Here is a 19,213-nt window from a genome sequence, read left to right on the forward strand (position 1 = left end):
CATATGCATCGGGTATTGCTATGGGTGCAGTGTTGATGCAGAATTCTCACCCTATTGCATTTTTCAGCAAACCATTTTGTCCTAGATTACTACGTGCTTCTACATATGTACGAGAGCTACATGCTATCACAACGGCAGTAAAAAAATGGCGTCAATACTTGCTAGGCCACAAGTTTATTATTTTTACGGATCACCAAAGTTTGAAGCAACTTATTTCGCAGGTCATTCAAACCCCGGAACAACAGGTTTATCTTTCCAAACTCTTAGGTTTTGATTTCTCCATTCAATACAAAACTGGAAAGACTAACGTGGTAGCAGATGCCTTGTCTCGAATTACCACTGATAATACTTGTTTGCTCCTTACTGTGCCCACTTTTGTTTTCCTCAATGACCTGCGTGCCCAATTAGCTGTTATTCCTGAATTCCAACAACTTTTACATGATATTGAGGTTAATCCGGGTGCACACCCTGCTTATCGTGTTAATCAGGGACTTATTTTCTTCAACAATCGCATCTGGCTTCCGTCCTCCTCTGATTACAAGCAGCGACTTCTAGAAGAGTTCCACAATTCTCCAATCAGTGGCCATATGGGAGTTGATAAGACAATACATCGTCTTCAAGCTCATTTCTTTTGGCAGCATATGCGTAACGATGTTCGTGCATATGTGGCTCAGTGTGCTGTATGTCAAGCCACTAAGTATGAGACAAAGAAACCGGCAGGTCTCCTTCAACCATTGCCCGTTCCTTCTGGGATATGGGAAGATCTTTCCCTCGATTTCATTTCTGGATTACCTCCTTCACACGGCAACACTGTGATTCTTGTTGTGGTTGACCGTTTTTCTAAAGGAGCTCACTTTGGTGCTTTGCCTTCTACTTACACTGCATATAAGGTAGCATCATTATTTCTGGACATGATTTGCAAGCATCATGGTCTCCCTAGAAGTTTAGTATCTGATAGGGACCCTGTTTTCATCAGCAAGTTCTGGCATGAATTGTTCAAATTATCTGGTACAAAGCTTCGTATGAGCACCGCTTATCACCCGGAAACGGATGGACAAACCGAGGTTCTGAACCGCTCCCTGGAACAATATCTACGTGCTTTTGTTCACCATAAACCATCTTTATGGTTCAATTTTCTCTCACTTGCTGAATGGTCTTACAACACCAGCAAACACTCTTCCACAGGCTACTCTCCCTTCCATATTGTGTATGGCAAATCACCTACTGCTATACCTCAATATGTGCTTGGTTCATCACCAATTGAAGCTGTGGATACATTATTGGCACAACGCCACCAGCTCCTGCAAGTTCTGCACAAAAAATTACTTAAAGTGCAAGCCACTATGAAGGATATTGCTGATAAGAAGCGCCGATTCCTAGAGTTTGCTGTTGGTGACTTTGTTTATGTCAAACTCCGCCCGTATCGTCAACATTCCCTTACTCAAGCATCCTATACTAAGTTCTCTAAGCGCTTCTTCGGACCATACAAGATTCTGGAACGTATCGGTCCCGTGGCTTGTAAGTTGGAACTGCCTCCCAAATCTAAAATTCATCCGGTTTTTCATTGCTCGCTACTTAAGCTGCATCATGGAACCGTGCCTATTGCTGCGTCTGAACTACCTCCTGCTTCCACAGATCACCATCCTATCATTGAGCCATTGACTATTGTGGACTCCAAGCTCGATAACACTACCACCCCACCAACTCAATTGGTTTTAGTTCAGTGGTTGGGACTCCCTCCAGAAGAGACTAGCTGGGAAAAATGGACAGACCTGCAAACTACCTATCACCTTGAGGACAAGGTGGTTTTCCATGGAGAGGGTATTGATAGCAATGACACTTTGGGCCTTCCTACTACAAGGAGACTATCTAAGAGAATCCCAATGACTTTGTGCCTAAATAGAATAATAGCATATTCCTTAGTTTTGTCATGTTATTCTGTTTGTACTAGGCCTATGAGCTGGCAGATATCTAGATCCTTCCAATAATTGGAACGTAGTAGTATAAATATTATGTATGTTGAACCGTTGGAATCAATGAAGAATAATTTTATCTAGATTAGTATAGCAGTAGCAGTAGTATTACCATATCAGGCACAAACGGCCAATATCCATATCGTGGAAATTAGAATCATTTTTGTCTAGTGAAAAGCTAGCTATGTGACAGGAATTAAGTATAGTTTAATAGTTTATTTTAAATAAATAGTTTATTTTATTTATTTACTCTTTTAGTCATGAGAGTTGTATTTAAAGGTCTTGTGCCTCATTTGAAAGAAATCAATCAATATTCAACAAATTATCTTCTTCTCTAAAAACCTTTCTCATTCAATATTATGCTTTGCATAATCTCTCTTTGGTACCGGATTCTATTCTAAATAATTGGAATCCCTACTCTTGAGACTTGATTCTACCGGCTTGTCCCTAGAATCTAATTTATCCGGTTACACAATACCAGTTTCATTTGAAATGCGAGTTAAGCAACAAACGCATGTTGACCAAGGGCGAATCAAACATGTAAAATGCACGACCTAAATGGCGAGACACACGTTTTTTACGGTCCACGGCCAAACCAAATAGGGGCTACAAAAGTTTATTATAACTAAATTTTGTAAAATGTACTTTACATCAAGTTCCAATTGCTTTTAACTTTGTCATTTTTATTGTTTTAATAAAATAAAAATAATCTACAAAGGTATGTTTCGGAGGGGTTTTTTTTGGAAAGTTTTGGAGGGGATGACTTGGTTGAGTTAAGTCTATATTTTTGAAAAAATGCAAATAATCATATAATAATATTTAAATTGCATTTAATTGATTTTAAAGTATCATATGTGATCCGTTATGCAAATGTAACCTCTCCATTTGTTATGTACGATGTGTTAACACAACTCGTCTTGTTTTGAGTTCCAGTGCGGACATGTGTCATGACACCGATAAATGACACCTATAATACGGAAATCCTTCTTCCCTAACCTCTCTCTTTCTATTTCGAACTATCTATTCAAACTATATCATGTAATAATTACTCTCAAATTTTGATTTACAGATCTATTTATACCAGGTAAAAAAAACCATATCATTTCTAGGCGACCAAGCTTTTTTGGGGTGTCTAGTAGCTAGCATCTTTTTAGTGAAAAAAAATTCTTCGATGGAGGGAAGTGTCACGTCAACTTAAAAGTCCTTTGAACCGCCCTTGGTCGCTCAACGACCGATTTTGGGTTCCAAAACTAGAACCTATTGGTCATGGTCACTTTGTCTTCGCTAATGGATGGCATGCTGTCGGAAGATACTTCTTGGGAGCCATGGGACGAGGTGAAGTGCACCCACAACCTTTAGGAAAGGGTTTGTTTTGATGGGAGGAGTATTGTTATGAACCTACCTTATATATGATGACAATGAGACACAAGGCACGTCTTATAGAAACTCACTTAACTGCTCTCACCATCCAATTTGATAGGATGAGAAAGCCCCATTTGAGTGAGAGGGACACCCATAATCCATTTCGGTTAGTCATATCGTTTCCAAAATGGCCACAAAAAGTCTCTCGTCCATTACCATATTGTTCTTAACGATGATGACTAACGCTGATAAGAACAATATGATTAATCGAGGACGAATTATGTGACCGCTTACACGAATGAGAGAATGAATGTCTGAATGTAAAAGTTGACGGAATGAGAGAATGAATGTGAGTGAATTTTGTTTTTTACACAATGGTCCCCTTTTATAGAATTAATCGAGGCTTGTGATTGGTGGATGCTATGTCACAGTCATGCACGTGGCCAATCAAAATTGGCTACCTGTCAACACAACTTGATTGAACCAGGACTTTTTTTTACTTGCCAACATGTTCACTGTTTGAAATGCGAACCCCAAACACTTTTTTTCTTCTTATTTTTTATAATTTTACACACTCGCTACTTAACTTATAAGGAAGGTAAAATTATAAATTCATATGGCACTTGAGAAACTCGAGGACGGAGGCGAAAAAAGAAATACTTTTATTTTTATCTGACAAATTGGGCCTTAAGGCCCCTTCATTCTATTTCATTGGAAGAACTTGTTAAAGAAAATTGCTTTTTTCGCCCCCCCATGTTCCTCTTAAACCCCCCAAAAATCCCAAAATAACCTTGAATTTGGGGGGTTTAGGAAGCTATGGATCCTCGGATCCGAAATATATTATGTGTGGTCTGTGGGATCCGAAACAAGCCAATTATAGATGGGAACACGTTTTGGGGGGGGGGGGGGGGGGGGGCGAAAATTGTGCTTATACGTTGGTTTGGAGTCTACAATCCAAAACCAATTATGTTTGGATTCTGCGAACCGAAATGGTCACGAAAATCACAGGTTTGGATCCTGCGAACCGAAATGGTCACGAAAATCACAGGTTTGGATCCTGCGAACCGAAATGGTCATTAAAATTACAGGTTTGGAGTGTACAGTCCAAAATCAAGTTTTCTGCAGAAATTTTTTACAGTTTTACAGGCCAACTTTATGCATGTTCGGAATTTGCTCTTTTGCACTAAATTAAAAGTTAAAAATAACCATTGTCATTACATACGATAACTTCAAACATAATCAAATAAATCACAACTTCAAACTCTCACTACAAGATAATGAGTTTTTTGCAGGGACTTTTGTCGCTGACAAATGTATAAAGTTGCTGCAAAAGAGTTTTGTTCCAACGGAAAAAAGTCGCTGCAGGTTGTTGCGATAAGTTCCGTTACCAAAAGTTTTGCAACGACTTTTAATATTGTTGTCGTTAGTAGTGTTTTGCCAATGATTTTTTTGTTGCCAGCACACAACACAATTGTTGTTATATCTAACTTATCTCGACGATTAAAGTCGCTGCAATAAATTTTTTCCAATATATAGTTTTTGTTCTATTTTTTTTCTTCTCGATAATAAAAGTCGTAGCCATAGTTTGATATTTAAACACAAATAATTTTTTATAAATGTTTTGTGAAATTTTTATATCATATTAATTGTTTTATATGATTACATTTTATTTTAATATTGATTATAAAGTTTTGTCATGTAAGTTTGGTATAGTCTTCCTTGATGCGTAAAATATAGTATCTTTGTTATGTTCTGATTCACCAATTTTAAAAGTGTCCTGCATAGAGCAATGAACATAAAAAAAACTATGTTAGATATTATTAACACAAGAAATAAAAAAAAATTATGAGATTAAAATTACCATAACTCAAGATTCTTAATAAGAATAAGGATTTCATTAACAAAATCAATAGCTATGTCTTTTCTGTTGGAATGAAAGTTCTTCCCCTTTTTTTTCTCTCTCTTTGCAATACTTAAAACTAAGAGTTGAGTTCTTCCGATATTTTTGTATCGATTCATTCCTTTGCATTATATCACTGAAAAAATAACAACGAATTTTAAAATAGAAATAAGAAAGAAAAATTGTGTAAAAAGAATAATTGAAGAACAATTAAGTAAAATCATTATTTTACCTTCTTAAAGTAGACACACACTTGTGATGTATTGAATTTGAAATAACATTTGAGACTTGAGAAGTTGAGAGAGAGAACCAATGAACCATTACTAAACATGGATTGGGAAAATATTAAACAAGAAAACTGAGTAATTGGAGTTGTAGTGCTTAAACTCTTCCAGCAGTTTCCAAAGCTCACCCAAAGAGAAATTCTAGGCTCACCCAAAGAGAAATTCTAGCGTTATTATACTTAGTTAGTGGAACGGTTTAGTTTTTATCCTCAAACAATAAAGTGGCTCCTAATTTATTGGTACAAAATATGTAAATAAAAGCCTCCATAATTCAAAGTATGTGTTGATCCATGTTCACAAAATTTTGAGTGGACAGTTTTTTTTTTAAACCTTGTGAGTCGGATCGGTAGTTAAAAAAGGTAGTGATGTAGTGGGATCTAATTAGCTTATCAGTTTTTTTTTTTTTTTTAAAAAAATAGCTTTATCAGATTTTAGTTAGAGAATTATTGTTATTATAGAAAAAACTTGGTATATATTTATAGATTAAATAAGATTCTGGATAAAAAAATAAAATAGAACACATTTTTATTTTAGTCCAATAAAAAAAGCAAATATTTTTTTAAGGAAAAAAAAAGCAAATATTTAGGTCCTTTTAAATTATTTTTTTGGTTCGGATATTTTAAAATAGGAAAATGCTGAATCAAGCGAAAAAACTTTTCGTGAAATATAGCGAATGCACTGTTTTCATTAATTTATCGTTTTTCAACACAAAGTTGCATGCCTTATTATATTATTATAAATTATAATGTATCATATACATATGATCATTGTCCACTCACTCAGCAACATCTTAAATAAGTGTAAATAAAAATCTTAATAATGCAATAAAACAAAAATAGGTAAATTATTTTTTAGTGTAGAATTAAATATATTTTTTTGGTTTTCACCACCAGTTTAATCTGATTCGGGGGTTAATTCTGACATCAAGTGGTTCCAGCCCTCTCTCATCGCAGTTGCGAGGGATCGAACCGTGGTCCTCTCTACCAAGTTCAACGTCAATCACCAATGAACCAACTAACGATTGGTGAATTAAATATATTTTTAGTCCCTATAAAATAGTGATCTTCTAAGTATAGTCTTTATTTAATTTTAATAAATTTTTAGTCCCTAAAAAAATTTTTTGCACTCAATTTTAATCCATAAAGTTAAGATAACTTGTATTTTTGAGTGATTTAATAGTAGATAGGTTTAGAACATCATAAAAAATTTGTACGTCCAAAAAAGAAAAAAAAACTCAAAATATGATTTCTTCATGATTTTTGTTACGATCGAGAGAACCATGGTTTGATTCACACAACCACTATGGGAGGAGACTGAAACCACTTACTGTCAGAACTTTCGACCAAACTAAATTAGGCGGTCCGGTGGGCTAGATACCGGTGGTAAACAAAATTAAAAAATAGGAACAATCTATTAAAAAATTAAAAACAGAAACATGATCAAATTGATGTTGCAACAGTGACATCAAGCTGTAGAAATATTTAGTGAATGTTAAAGTGACAAATTGTATGTGGCAGATGACTAGCTAGATATATTTAGTAACAAGTGCTGGATTCACGTGGAGAAGCCGTCGACAGCTAACTTTTGTTGGAAGGAAGCGTAAAAAAAAACCAATTCGTGAAATTCACGAAGAAACTTGTTCGCTATATATAGCATTACTCAATATTCTTGAACATATATCGACACGTAGAGATTTGAAATAATAATAAATACTAGGTATCATACTTGTGTGAACATAAAAAAATTATAATTTTAACATAAACATATAGTTGTTTTAAAAAAATAAACATAAACTAGTTAATAGTGATTAAAAACAAAACTAAAATTAAGAGAATGAAATAACTCGTTTTTTTTATGTACTAAAATTAAAATTTGCAATATTTTTTAGGGCTAAATTTCTTTACTCCTATATTTATTAAGGTTTTTTTTATAAGAAATTTATTCAAGTTTTTTAATTGTATATGTGTACTACTTTTTTTAATAAAAAAATTAGAGATGCCTGTATTATAAAAAAAATAAAAAATAACAATTACCCACTAATTAAAACGTGAGAATATGGATAGCAAGTTGTATGTCAATTGGCAGCAATCTTGGAAAATCATTGAGAAATGGATATACTATACCAGCGATTTTTTTAATTCGTGGGGATAAGTGTATTTATCCCAACGATGAAAATATTGTTAGGAAAAAAGTTACTTATCTCAACCATGTGTAAATATTGCTGCTAATTCCTTTAATTTGCCAACAACAATTGAACTGTTGGAAAAATGTTGCAGCCATATCTCCTAATCCTTGTAGTGTCTAAAACGTAAATTACAACTTCAAACTTAAAAACAATTCAAGCAAAATGAGTTCGTCTTCATTTGGCTCCATCTTCATTTGTCTCTCACAACTACAGGATCATCTTCATTTGTTTCCATCTTCATGTCACCTTTTTCATTCTTCATGAGTTCGTCAAACTCAACCATCCGGTCCATAAATGTATCCTCCCAAGTCTCAGCCTCTCTGGCACCCTATGATTTTTCCATTCCTTATAAGTTGGAGGCAGTGGACACCCAACCTTCAATTTAACATACACAAAATGGTTTGGAACCATACCAACACACATAATGCGTGCAGATGGATCCAACGGTGGACGGCCGCGCAGTGGAAAATAGGTTTCACAATAACCAATCTCGTGTTTAGTTAATAAAACTACAACGCGGTTGTAGGTCGTTGCAAGGATATGCCCCATATCTGATTTCACAATCCCCATAGTAAATCCAGCTTTTATAGCCTCTTTTTTTGCACCATTCGATCATCTCATCTCGGACCTTATACTTTTCACATTTAAAAAAATAATTGGCAGTGTTAACCAAAATATTTGCGGGTTCAACTACATTAGGTTGTGCAATGTCGGGTTCATCGATGTTCGGTTTCATTTCAAACGGAGGTTCGGCCATCACAAACCCTACCTATCACAATAAATTTCAAAATTTTAAAAAGTTGTCCATTTTGGCATGTGGGATCCGAAATGGGTTCGGATTGTATGAGCCAAACGCGACTGCGATCATAAAACCATGAAAATTGAAAAAATTAACGGTTTAAAGTGCTTATTACCTCTTGTATGACTCCGATTGTGTATTGCGCCCCTCTTTGAGTGAATAAACGTTGCTTTCAAGTCTCTGATACGCCAAAAAAATCGCCCTAGCTCCAAAGCTCCCAATTGAGTGTCCAAGTGGTTATGAAAGTGCAACTTCTGAAATATAGGCTATATAGACTCTATTCGGATCCTACACACCGAATATGAGCGTTTCCGGTTGGTAGAATCCGAAATGACGCAAAATTTTAAAAATCAAAGCATTTCGGATTGTACAGTCCAAAATCAAGTTTTCCTAGGCAAATCATCAACGATGTACAAGTCAGGCATAGCCAGCCAATGACTTGTTTAAACTGGTTTCGGATTGTATGGTCCATATCAAACAAGTTTCGGCTTCCATACTCCAAAACCGTTAAAAATAAGGACGTTCGGATTGTATAGTCCAAACCCAGGTTTTCCAGGGCAAAACATCACGTACAAGGCAGGCATAACCAGCCAATTGCTTGTTTAAACTGATTTCGGATTGTATGGACCATAACAAACAAATTTCGGATTCTAGAGTCCAAACACATTTATAGGGTCAAAATGGTCACTTTGGGAGGCCTTGGAGGAAACAATGGGGAAAAAAAGCAATTTTCTTTGTTAAACAGCGGATTGCAGAGAAAAATGTTACCCATGTGTATATATATATATATATATATATATATATATATATATATATATATATATATATATATATATATTGTTTAATTTTAAAAATGAAAGAGGGAATTTTTCTTCTCTCTACTGGGAAAAGTCTAATGTGCACAAGTATATCAAGTTGTGCACCATGCACAAGTCATTGAAAATACTATAATGAATACGAATTTTATAAATTCATCGTTGGATTGAAAGTTTATATCGTATAGATCATCCATAATTTTTTTAAAAAAATTGAAAATCATTTGATATGTTATTGAGACCCATCAAAATTAACGGTTTATAGATTTTTATTGAATACCATTAATCTTGATGAGTCTCAATAACCTATCAAATGATTTTCAAAAAAATTTAAAAATATTTATGAATGATCTAAACGTTATAAATTTTTCATCCAACAATAAATTTTGTAAAATTCGTATTCGTTATAAAAATATCGAAGACTTGTGCACCATCAAGTAGTGCATGTTAGACAAAGCCCTCTGAAAGTCTCAAAGAGTTTACCAAGGATAGTATATTAATGGTTGTCAATATTTCAAAAAAAATTTGCAAAAAAATTAAATTCATAAATTTCTGTTTGTATCTAGGACTAAAGTCTCATATTAATGGTCGTAAATGGTCTTCTATATTTCAAAAAAATTTGCAAAAAAACTAAATTTATAAATTTCTGTTTGTATTTAGAACTCCTGTTTTGTTGTTTTAGCCACCATCTAATTTGTTATTGATGCGGATAATTTGCAAAAATTTTACTCTAACAGACTTATTTTTAAAGTATCTGCAAAGATTACTATTTCTCTAGTTTTCATAGCTTTCATATTATGTGTTTCATTGCTTCTTTTTCAGCTCCGATGCCGATAAAATGTTCTCTCATTTTTACACTAATTATTCTATTTTGTTTTTTCTATTTCTTAATCTTCTTCAAAACATTTCTTTTGAAGTATATCTACAATAGTCATATTCTCTAGTCTTCATAGCTCTCTGGTTTTCATGGCTTCTTCCAGCTCCAATTTACACAAAAAAAAAAAAAATTCTTACATAATTTTGTTATAACGAGACCAAGAGAGGTAGGAGAGCTATGAAAGATACAAACTCAATGAAAAAACTCATGGTGGTTTTTTCAAGAAACAGAATGGAGGCTTTTGGAAATGCTAGATAATGCAACCATGGTATAAAATTATTGAGAGTGAAATGTTACAATTTCGTGATTATAATATTATGATAAATAATTGTATTGGTAAAAAAGCTAGAAGATTAATATAAAAAAATTTAATAATTTAAATAATATCAAATTTCTATAATTTTTTAGTTAGGCCCCAAAATTCCAACTTTCCTGTACATAGACACACATATATAAACCCTGAGACTGTAAGATTAGTCCTGCATTAGTAGCAAGTTACAAGTTCTAACATAAATACATTTCTAAATATGAGGTCTTATTGCCAAGAAGTGCATTCTAACAAATATTCTGCATATCTTAATCATTTGATGCTAGAACTCCCTCCGAACTCTGAATTTCTAGGACCCCCTTCACCTAGGAACCAGAGGGTGAAAACCAAAAAAATAAAATATTCTGCATATCTTAATCAAACTCATATTCATAATTAATACAACAACTACACTAGTACAGAAAACACTTTTTACATCTGGCCAAAACCCCCTTTTACATCTGGCCCCAGTCAGAGGTAGACGTACGAGAAGTAGTAAGTTTACGCTTTTTACATCTGACATTCGCCAGATGTAAAAGTATCCCCTTTTACCTCTGTTCTCGTGTTTCAGCTGACCAATTTTTTTTTTTTTAATTAAATTGGACCTTTTACATCTGACCAAGTCACCAGATGTGAAATAGTAACTTTATTTAATTTTTTTTTTTCAAAATCCTGCGTTTTTTTTTTTATATTTTTAAATCCTATTTTGTAATTAAAAAAAACCAAAATAGCATTACAATTCAACAATCAACCAAAATACAATTACATTCAACCAAGTCATTAAAATTCAACATTCAACCAAAATACAATTACATTCAACCAAAGTCATTACAATTCAAATAAAATACCAAGTCTTACAAGTCAAGCAAAATACCAAAACAATCCAAAATGTTATAACATTCAAGCAAAATACAAGTCATTACAATTCAAAACATCCTAATTAATGTGAATCCATTGTAACTAGCTAGCTCATAAACCTCATCATCGGAAACAACATAATCTACCTCGGGATTGTACAGGTCAAGAAAACAAGTAGCCCAGTTGTTTCGCAATTCATACATCTCCTCCTCGGTTAATGACGTGGGATCATCGAACACCTACAATACATATACATGATCAAGAATGAAGCATATGAGAAGTGAGAAGGCTAGGATTAAAATGATGCCATTATAATTCCAAATACAAAACACAGCTAGGAAACTACAACAGCTAGGAAACAGGACAGGAAACACAGCTAACTACAATAGGAAACACAGCTAGGAAACTACAAGAATTTCTAATTGTGGAAGGAAGTCCTACACAGCTAGGAAACTACACAGAATGCAGGAAACTGCATCCAATTTGCCAATCAAGAAGAAAAAAAAATACCTCCATCCAATTTGCCAATCAAGAAAAAAAGGCATCAGAGTGGGAAGGATCTCATCTCCAAACACGTTCGAGAGAATATCTAGAGCAGCTGCACTACATTTCCGTAAATTCCAAGTATTAACAACATCATCATCCTGTAATGTGGAAAATAAAATTCAAGTCCAGATCAGAAAAGCACATTTTTCTCGTCATTTCATTTTATAAATAGAGACAAAATGATTAATCAAATGACTATAATAAGCAATCAACAGAGTAGATACAACATACATCATCTTCTACTTCATCTGATCCATGAAACCTTGATACATGAAATCGAGGTTTAAGATCCTGTGGGAAAAACTATCAAAATTAGAAACATGTCAAACTAAAGAAATCCAGTAACTCAGCCAAAATCAATCAGACCTGATCTCGATCAGGTTGAGAACCCTCTTCCTGGAAGAAAAAAGAAAAAAATGAGGTCATGTAATCAAGAACAACAAGAGGATTTAAAGGCATCTACAAACACAAATCAATTGAAAGCAACCTCAGCTTCAATAAGTGATTCATCATCATCTGCATAAGCCATGTTTGACAACAATATCTGCAAAGATACAACAGATAAATTTCAAATTTTAAACCTCGCAACGTAAAACAATAATAGTATAAATATGTATAATTAGGTTTACTGGAATAAGACGAGGCAAATATTCTCTCAAGTTTTCTGGTGGCATTTGAGCATCACAATATGCCGACCTGCAATAACAATTATTAATAAGAAAAACAGACAGAACTTGCACGGTTTAAGATACAGCATAACCATAATACAGAAATGTCAAACTTTAATTTGCATTAGTTTGCTGACTTCAGAAACAGGAAATTGACTATTCATATGCTATCCTAGTAAACAAATCATACATAAACAAAAAATAAATAAATTATAAAATCAGCTACCCTTGTGGGATATACTACCCATACCCATATTGTAAAATATTATAGACACCCCCCACCCGAACTCTCCCCCCATCCCCTTTTCCCATAAAACAAGCAATTATAATTAAGTTTATTCTTTTCCATGAGAATCATAGCAATATATAGAAGCTAGCTATTAACAAAATCCCCTAGTTGTACAGTAAGTAAATAAAATCCCAAAAAAAGCAGTACCAAAATTCACAGGATTCAAGGGCCACTTCTTCATCTGGGTCCTTGTTAACTTGTAACATATATTCAATCACATTCCTTAGATGTGGCTGCAGTGTGGCAAGCAATTGATCAGAAAAGAAGGAGCTGATAGAAAAGGATTAATTTTAAATAAAGCAAATGACCATCAGACTTGGTGCTGGCTTATTTAAGAATGTAAGACATAGCAACATATTCAGATTTTACTGCTTCCAAATGACATGCATGATAATTTTCCAGTTTCTTTGCTTCCTACTTACTCAAACAAGTAAACACTTATATGAAGTGTAATGCGATGGAATCAATAAAGTGCAAAACCCAGCTCAATATGCAATGTTCCCAAAAAACAGCATACTCAAATAACTTTAAAAATTTAAATGAACTAGAATAAGAAGCTCACACCTCCAAGACAGACGGACGGACTTCAATCAGCTGGACAAATGCTGCACAAACCTGGTCGTCAATGGAAATCAGAATGGTCTCAGTTAATTACAGCATTAATAAGAAATAGAAATAGCTGATTTGAGAAATAGAAGTTAATCAATTTCCTTCTTATGAATGGGAAACCTATCAAAAATTAGGTTTCGTGAAACATCAACAGGATCTGATCTTGACTCTCCTCAGTCATAAAAATAATACATTCAATCACTCCCCGTTCAAACTCGGCACTTAATCTACTAGCTTTCATCCAACTACGATCCATACCTATGTTGTGAAATTAAGTTAAAACATGGTAACACCAACTAAAGTATTGGTTTCGTACCCGATGGGAAACCAATCACTTAAATGAATCAATTGCAGATGAAAAAAACATAAATCAATTGCAGTAGAAACAATTCTAAGAGCTAAAACCAAGTAACAAACCACAAACCATGTAAAATCACGAAAGAAATCACAAAGAAATCAAGTAACAAACCAACACTAGTAGAAAAAAGCTTTTTTACATCTGGCAAAAATCACTTTTTACATCTGAAAAATGTCAGATGTAGGCGCACGAGACTTAGTAAGTATATACGTTTTACATCTGGTGTAGTCAGATGTAAAAAAACACTTTTTACCTCTGACCAAGGCGAAAATCAAATATTATTTTTTTAAAATTAAATTGGACCTTTTACATCTGACCAAGTCCACCAGATGTGAAATCTTAACTTTATTTTTTTTTTCTTTTCAAAAACCTGCTTTTTTTTATATATATATATTTTAAATCCTATTTTGTAATTAAAAAAAAACTAAAATAGCATTACAATTCAACATTCAACCAAAATACAATTACATAATATAATCAAATGTCATTAAAATTCAACATCATCCAAAATACCAAATGTCATACAATATTTCAAACCAAGGCAAACTAATTAAAATAATAACTTATTCTGTAAAAAAATTAGAAATTTTCATTCCTACTTCTGACTAAAGTCTCTTCTATTCTACTAATTATGGTTTACACTATTAGCTTACTTGGAAGATAAAGTGTCCAAGTCAACATTGAACCAGTTGTCTCATGAGTTATCCCTTAATTGCAAACTTGAAACCTAGCATGTAGCATCACCAAGTAAGAATATACACATGAAGAACATACCAAAAGAAACTTCAAGTACCATATACATTATTCTCTAGTTCATTATGCTAAATTATGCATTTATAATTCATATAGAGTGGCATCTACTACATTCCTGCCAAATCCCACTACAGCAAGGCCAGAACACAATAATTAGGGCCATCTAAACATAACATGACAACAGTGGCATGAATTGTCTAAAACAAAACTATATATAGCATACCTGAAGCATTCTAGTATCATTCTTACATACTTAATGGGCAAAATTTACACATTCAGAATACACACATATCATAGAAATATGTTCAAAATATTTGCACTTAAATAAATTATGTAAAACTAACCTATTATATAAGTAATCACATTATACCTTTGTACACATTTTTATATGTAAGACAAGGAATCAAGAGCTCCTTTAATGCTAACCATTGTAAAATTTCATTTCTTTCACCAATAAAAATAATGATATTGGCAAACAAATAAAGCCATCATAATTTCAATGTTATCATAAAATCCAATTCGATTAAGAGAATAAGAGAAACCTCTCATAACATATAAATTCATTCATAGGCGTTCATGTATGTACTCTTCTCACTTTCTTAGTTCTTACATGCGCAAAGACACATGAAATAAAAACATTGCAGGCTATGACAATAAAAAGTTTTCCTTTTAACTTAAAACTCTAAACTCACCAGCTTTACATAGAAACTATTATGGTCCCCTGGTCATATCAGAAACATTTGTTAGTTACTCTAGTTTGTGACCATATGACAATAGTGCATTACTTTCTGCCCGGCCATAGCAACCATTGATCTCTCTCAACCAAACAGACCAAGTTATATAATCTCCTGTTATAGACAAAAATTATGAGTCTTTTCAGAAACTACACAATAACAAATACAATCGAGAATCAACGGTTACCATAATCCCAATAATTACAATCTGAGTATATTCAATTTGAAAAAGAGGCATGCTAATGTCACCTACAACACATGCTACTTACAATTTGAAAAATTCTAGCATATTCAAGTATATTCTTTACATTTAAGACTTGAAATTAAACCATTGTTGCATAGCATATGAGACAATGTCTGCCACCCCATGAAGATAAAAACACCAATGGATTGGGACAAGGAAATCACTTTCCTTGTTCTTGGTACACTAGTAAACACTCAAGTAAAGACATAAATAACATTTAGTTATTAGTACTTATATTGTTGTTACTATAACAACTGATGCATTATTTTATATTGGTAAGGAGAAATATTATACATAGTCCAATCCTAGAATAAACTGAAAACTTTAATGACTGACCTTGCTCATAGCTAAGCCAACAAACTTTGATGGTCTGAATTGACACACTCTAAGTAGGGATCCCTGAGAAATGAAAGAGAAGGTACGCGTTATCTTCAAGAACTCAGCATATACAAAATTCAACGGGTTCGAGTGAGAGGGAGCTTCAAAAATATAATAACTTTTATATAATAACTTTAGAAACTGAATTGAAACTACTATAGCCTAACAGAGTAGAATATTTGTTCTTTTCACAAGCGATGGTTAGATAATTTTTCCACCAAATTACTTTAGAACCAACAATTGATCTCAACTCTGCACCGAGTAAATTTTCAAGTTGCTAGATTAAACCTCATTCAAATCCACAAAACACCATCATAAAATTTCCAATCAATTGAGATAACAAAAATTCAAATAACACCACTTAGGACATTTAACAAACACCTTGAAGGCAACACATTAAGTGCAAATAAGTCAAATAACAACACAAAGATGTACACCAGCATTTTAAGTGCACAGATGAAAAAATAAGTCAAATAACAAACACCTTGAAGGCAACAAATTAAGTTACAAAGAGACATTACACATGAAGTGCACGAATGAAAAATTTTAGAAAAAACCAACACAGTAAAACCAGAATGGAAACAGTTCTAAGAGCTAAAACCAAGTAACAAACCACAAACACAAAGAAATCACATAAAAACCTGAATCCACTACTAGAAATAGTTCTACAAGTATTCTAGAATCATCAATAAATATACAGAAAATGGAAATATTTAAAAAGGAATAAAATAAAATAAAAAAGAGTACCTGAATCGATGAAGGTTCGACAATAGTGAAAGAGAAAGAGAAGCTTCGATTCGTGAGAGCAGAGACCGGTGAGAAAAAAGAGAAAGGACGACAATAGTGAGAGTGGAGAGAAGCTTCAATTCGTTCCCCTTATAGCTTCGATTTGGAGCTAGGGTTCAAGAGAGAAGCTTCGATTTGACAAGTTCGAGAGAACGAGTGAGAGAGAGAGAGGAAGGCTGAGAGTGAGAGAGAGAGAGAGGACGGCTGAGAGAAGCGGGTGGTGGTGAGTTGATTTTAGGTTGCTGGCGTGAGAGGAATCAATCGAGTTTGGTGTGAGAGGAAGGCTGAGGGTTTGTTCGCGTGAATGTTTGGGTATCGAGAGAGATAAGATTGAGGTTTTTTTTTTTACTCTTATAATTGACTTATTTGATTCCAAAAAAAATATTTTATTTTTTTGACCTTTTACATCTGTGGATATTATGCACAGATATATATTTATTTTAGACAATTTTCGTCATAATTACAGGATTGCCACCGCGTTCAGTTTTGTTTCTGGTGAAATTGAAATCAGATGTAAAATGTTTTGCCCATGTATTTTTCACTTCTGTGGATATTGAAACCAGATGAAAAGACCACTCAATATAGCTTTTCACATCTGATATATGTTCCACAGATGTAAAGTGCTTATGTAATATGTCATTTTTCTACTAGTGCAAGTAATAAACCACGAAAATCACAGAAAACATTGTTTATAATATGAACGCTTATAAGTCACGAAAATCTATATTATACTGGTGTTAAGCTATCAATTTATATAGCTATCAATTTAGTTTCACTTTGCTAAAATTTCCTCAACACAAAAGAATCAATTCAATCACAAACTAATAGCATAAACTAATTATTAGTAAGTAATCACAATGCAATAAGCTAATTTTCCAGAAAGAGATTAACACCAGTATTAGCTTTAAATAACATCAAATCAGAGAGAGAGCGAGAGATTACGGATAAGCGACAAAAATCACGATAGAAATTTATAAGCACTTAGATTTAGCTTAACACCAGTATTAAAAAGGAAAATCACGACAGAAATCACGAAAAGGAAAATATTTAAAAAGGATTAAAAAAGAAAGAAGAGTACCTGAATCGATTTGGAGTTAGGGTTCGTGAGAGAGAGGACGGCGCTGGTGGTGAGTTGAGAGAGAGGACGGCGCTGGTTCTTGCGAAGGTGAGGACGGCGCTGGGTTGATGCGTTTTGGGTGCGAATCGAAGGTGAGGACGGCGCTGGGTTTTGCTTCGTACGTGAAGGTGAAGAGGGTGGGTGTTGCTGGGTTGCTGCGAATTGAAGGGACGGCGCTGTGGGTTTTGCTGAGGACGGCGCTGCGAATTGTTGCTTCGTACGTGAAGGTGAAGAGGGTGTTGCTTCGTACGCGAATTGAAGGTGAAGGTGAAGAGGGTTTAGTTCTTTTGATAATTGGGAGAGAGACAGATACACATATTACCTTTACCTTTGTTCCAAAATTTTTTTTTTTTTTTTATTTAACCTGACATTTTACATCTGTGGCTAAATATGGTCAGATACATACATATTTTAGATAATTTTCACCATAATTACAAGATTGCCACCGCGTTTAGTTATGCTTCTGGTATATTGAAGTCAGATGTAAAAAGTCTTGTCTATTTATTTTTCACATCTGTGGATATTGAAGCCAGATGAAAAGGCTACTCCATATAGCCTTTTACATCTGACATATGCTCGTCAGATGTAAACATGATGTGTAATATGTCATATTTGTACTAGTGCTAGTCTAACAAATATCCTAATCAACCTCTATTCAAAGAATATCTTGATCAAACTAACATTCAATATTTACGACAAAGACACAACCATGCTAACCATATCGTGAAGAGGTCAAACCCACAGGACAGAAATCAAATGACCTCTCTGTCTCTGATAAGGGGCTGTTACCACGAAAGCCAAGTGATTGTTGATCATGATAATTGATAACATTCTTCTAAGATGCTTATTGCAAAGTAACACACAATCCAAACTTAACAATATTCCTTAAAAGAACAAAAAACAGCACAATCCAAACATGAATATATCAGAACAAGCTCCTCAGATTTTGCAGTTTAAGTAGCATAGTTGCAATATTAGAAACAAGTGAAGATATATGGTAGCTAATAGATGGTTAATTTCCTTAAAGTATCTACTAAATTTATCAGTAGCTAAATTAAAATTTCTAAAAAATAGACTGATTAGTATAATCTATTCAATTCAATAAGATAATAATATATCCATCCAACAATAAAACATACATAGTTGATTGTTCTTCAGCCATAATGGCAGTTCACCCTCAAATTAGATCATATTAAGAACTGTGACTTGCCTCCTGCTCATTTGTATGACGAGACAATCCTATGTTCTTTCAAATACAAGAATTGATTGAAAGTTTACATTTGGGAGAAATAGTTGGACACGAGGTTAGTTTTTCTAAAGCAACCCGACTTAGCCTTGAATAATAGGAACGTCTAATGTTGATCTTCATGA

General features: G+C 33.7%; 1 protein-coding gene and 1 long non-coding RNA gene across 2 annotated transcripts; both read right to left on the minus strand.

The window, feature by feature from the left end:
• Positions 1 to 11,345: 11,345 nt before the first annotated feature.
• On the minus strand, positions 11,346 to 17,979 carry LOC123882126 (transportin-1-like). The gene is made up of 9 exons (XM_045930930.1): positions 17,804 to 17,979; positions 13,428 to 13,478; positions 13,011 to 13,096; positions 12,536 to 12,602; positions 12,394 to 12,450; positions 12,273 to 12,302; positions 12,138 to 12,197; positions 11,871 to 12,004; positions 11,346 to 11,599 (listed from the first exon to the last, which is right to left on the minus strand). Exons 3-9 carry the CDS (start codon positions 13,067 to 13,069, stop codon positions 11,575 to 11,577), a joined length of 432 nt encoding a protein of 143 aa, XP_045786886.1. The 5' UTR covers positions 13,070 to 13,096; positions 13,428 to 13,478; positions 17,804 to 17,979; the 3' UTR covers positions 11,346 to 11,574.
• On the minus strand, positions 14,279 to 17,063 carry LOC123882127. Its single transcript, XR_006799690.1, has 4 exons — positions 16,687 to 17,063; positions 15,898 to 15,960; positions 15,276 to 15,431; positions 14,279 to 14,557 (listed from the first exon to the last, which is right to left on the minus strand). It is a non-coding gene; the product is annotated as an uncharacterized LOC123882127 (long non-coding RNA).
• Positions 17,980 to 19,213: the final 1,234 nt, after the last annotated feature.

Source organism: Trifolium pratense, linkage group LG4 (assembly GCF_020283565.1).
Source record: "Trifolium pratense cultivar HEN17-A07 linkage group LG4, ARS_RC_1.1, whole genome shotgun sequence".
Classification (NCBI taxonomy): Eukaryota; Viridiplantae; Streptophyta; class Magnoliopsida; order Fabales; family Fabaceae; genus Trifolium; species Trifolium pratense.

Bases quoted from the DNA above. Each gene is read 5' to 3' on its own strand.
- LOC123882126 (XM_045930930.1), bottom strand. From the start codon at position 13,069: ATGTTACAAGTTAACAAGGACCCAGATGAAGAAGTGGCCCTTGAATCC. The intron at 12,303-12,393 runs GTTGCTTTCAAT...TTTTTCTTCCAG, and splicing joins AATCACTTATTGAAGCTGAG to GAAGAGGGTTCTCAACCTGA. The intron at 11,600-11,870 runs GTATTTTTTTTT...TATGTATTGTAG, and splicing joins GATTGGCAAATTGGATGGAG to GTGTTCGATGATCCCACGTC.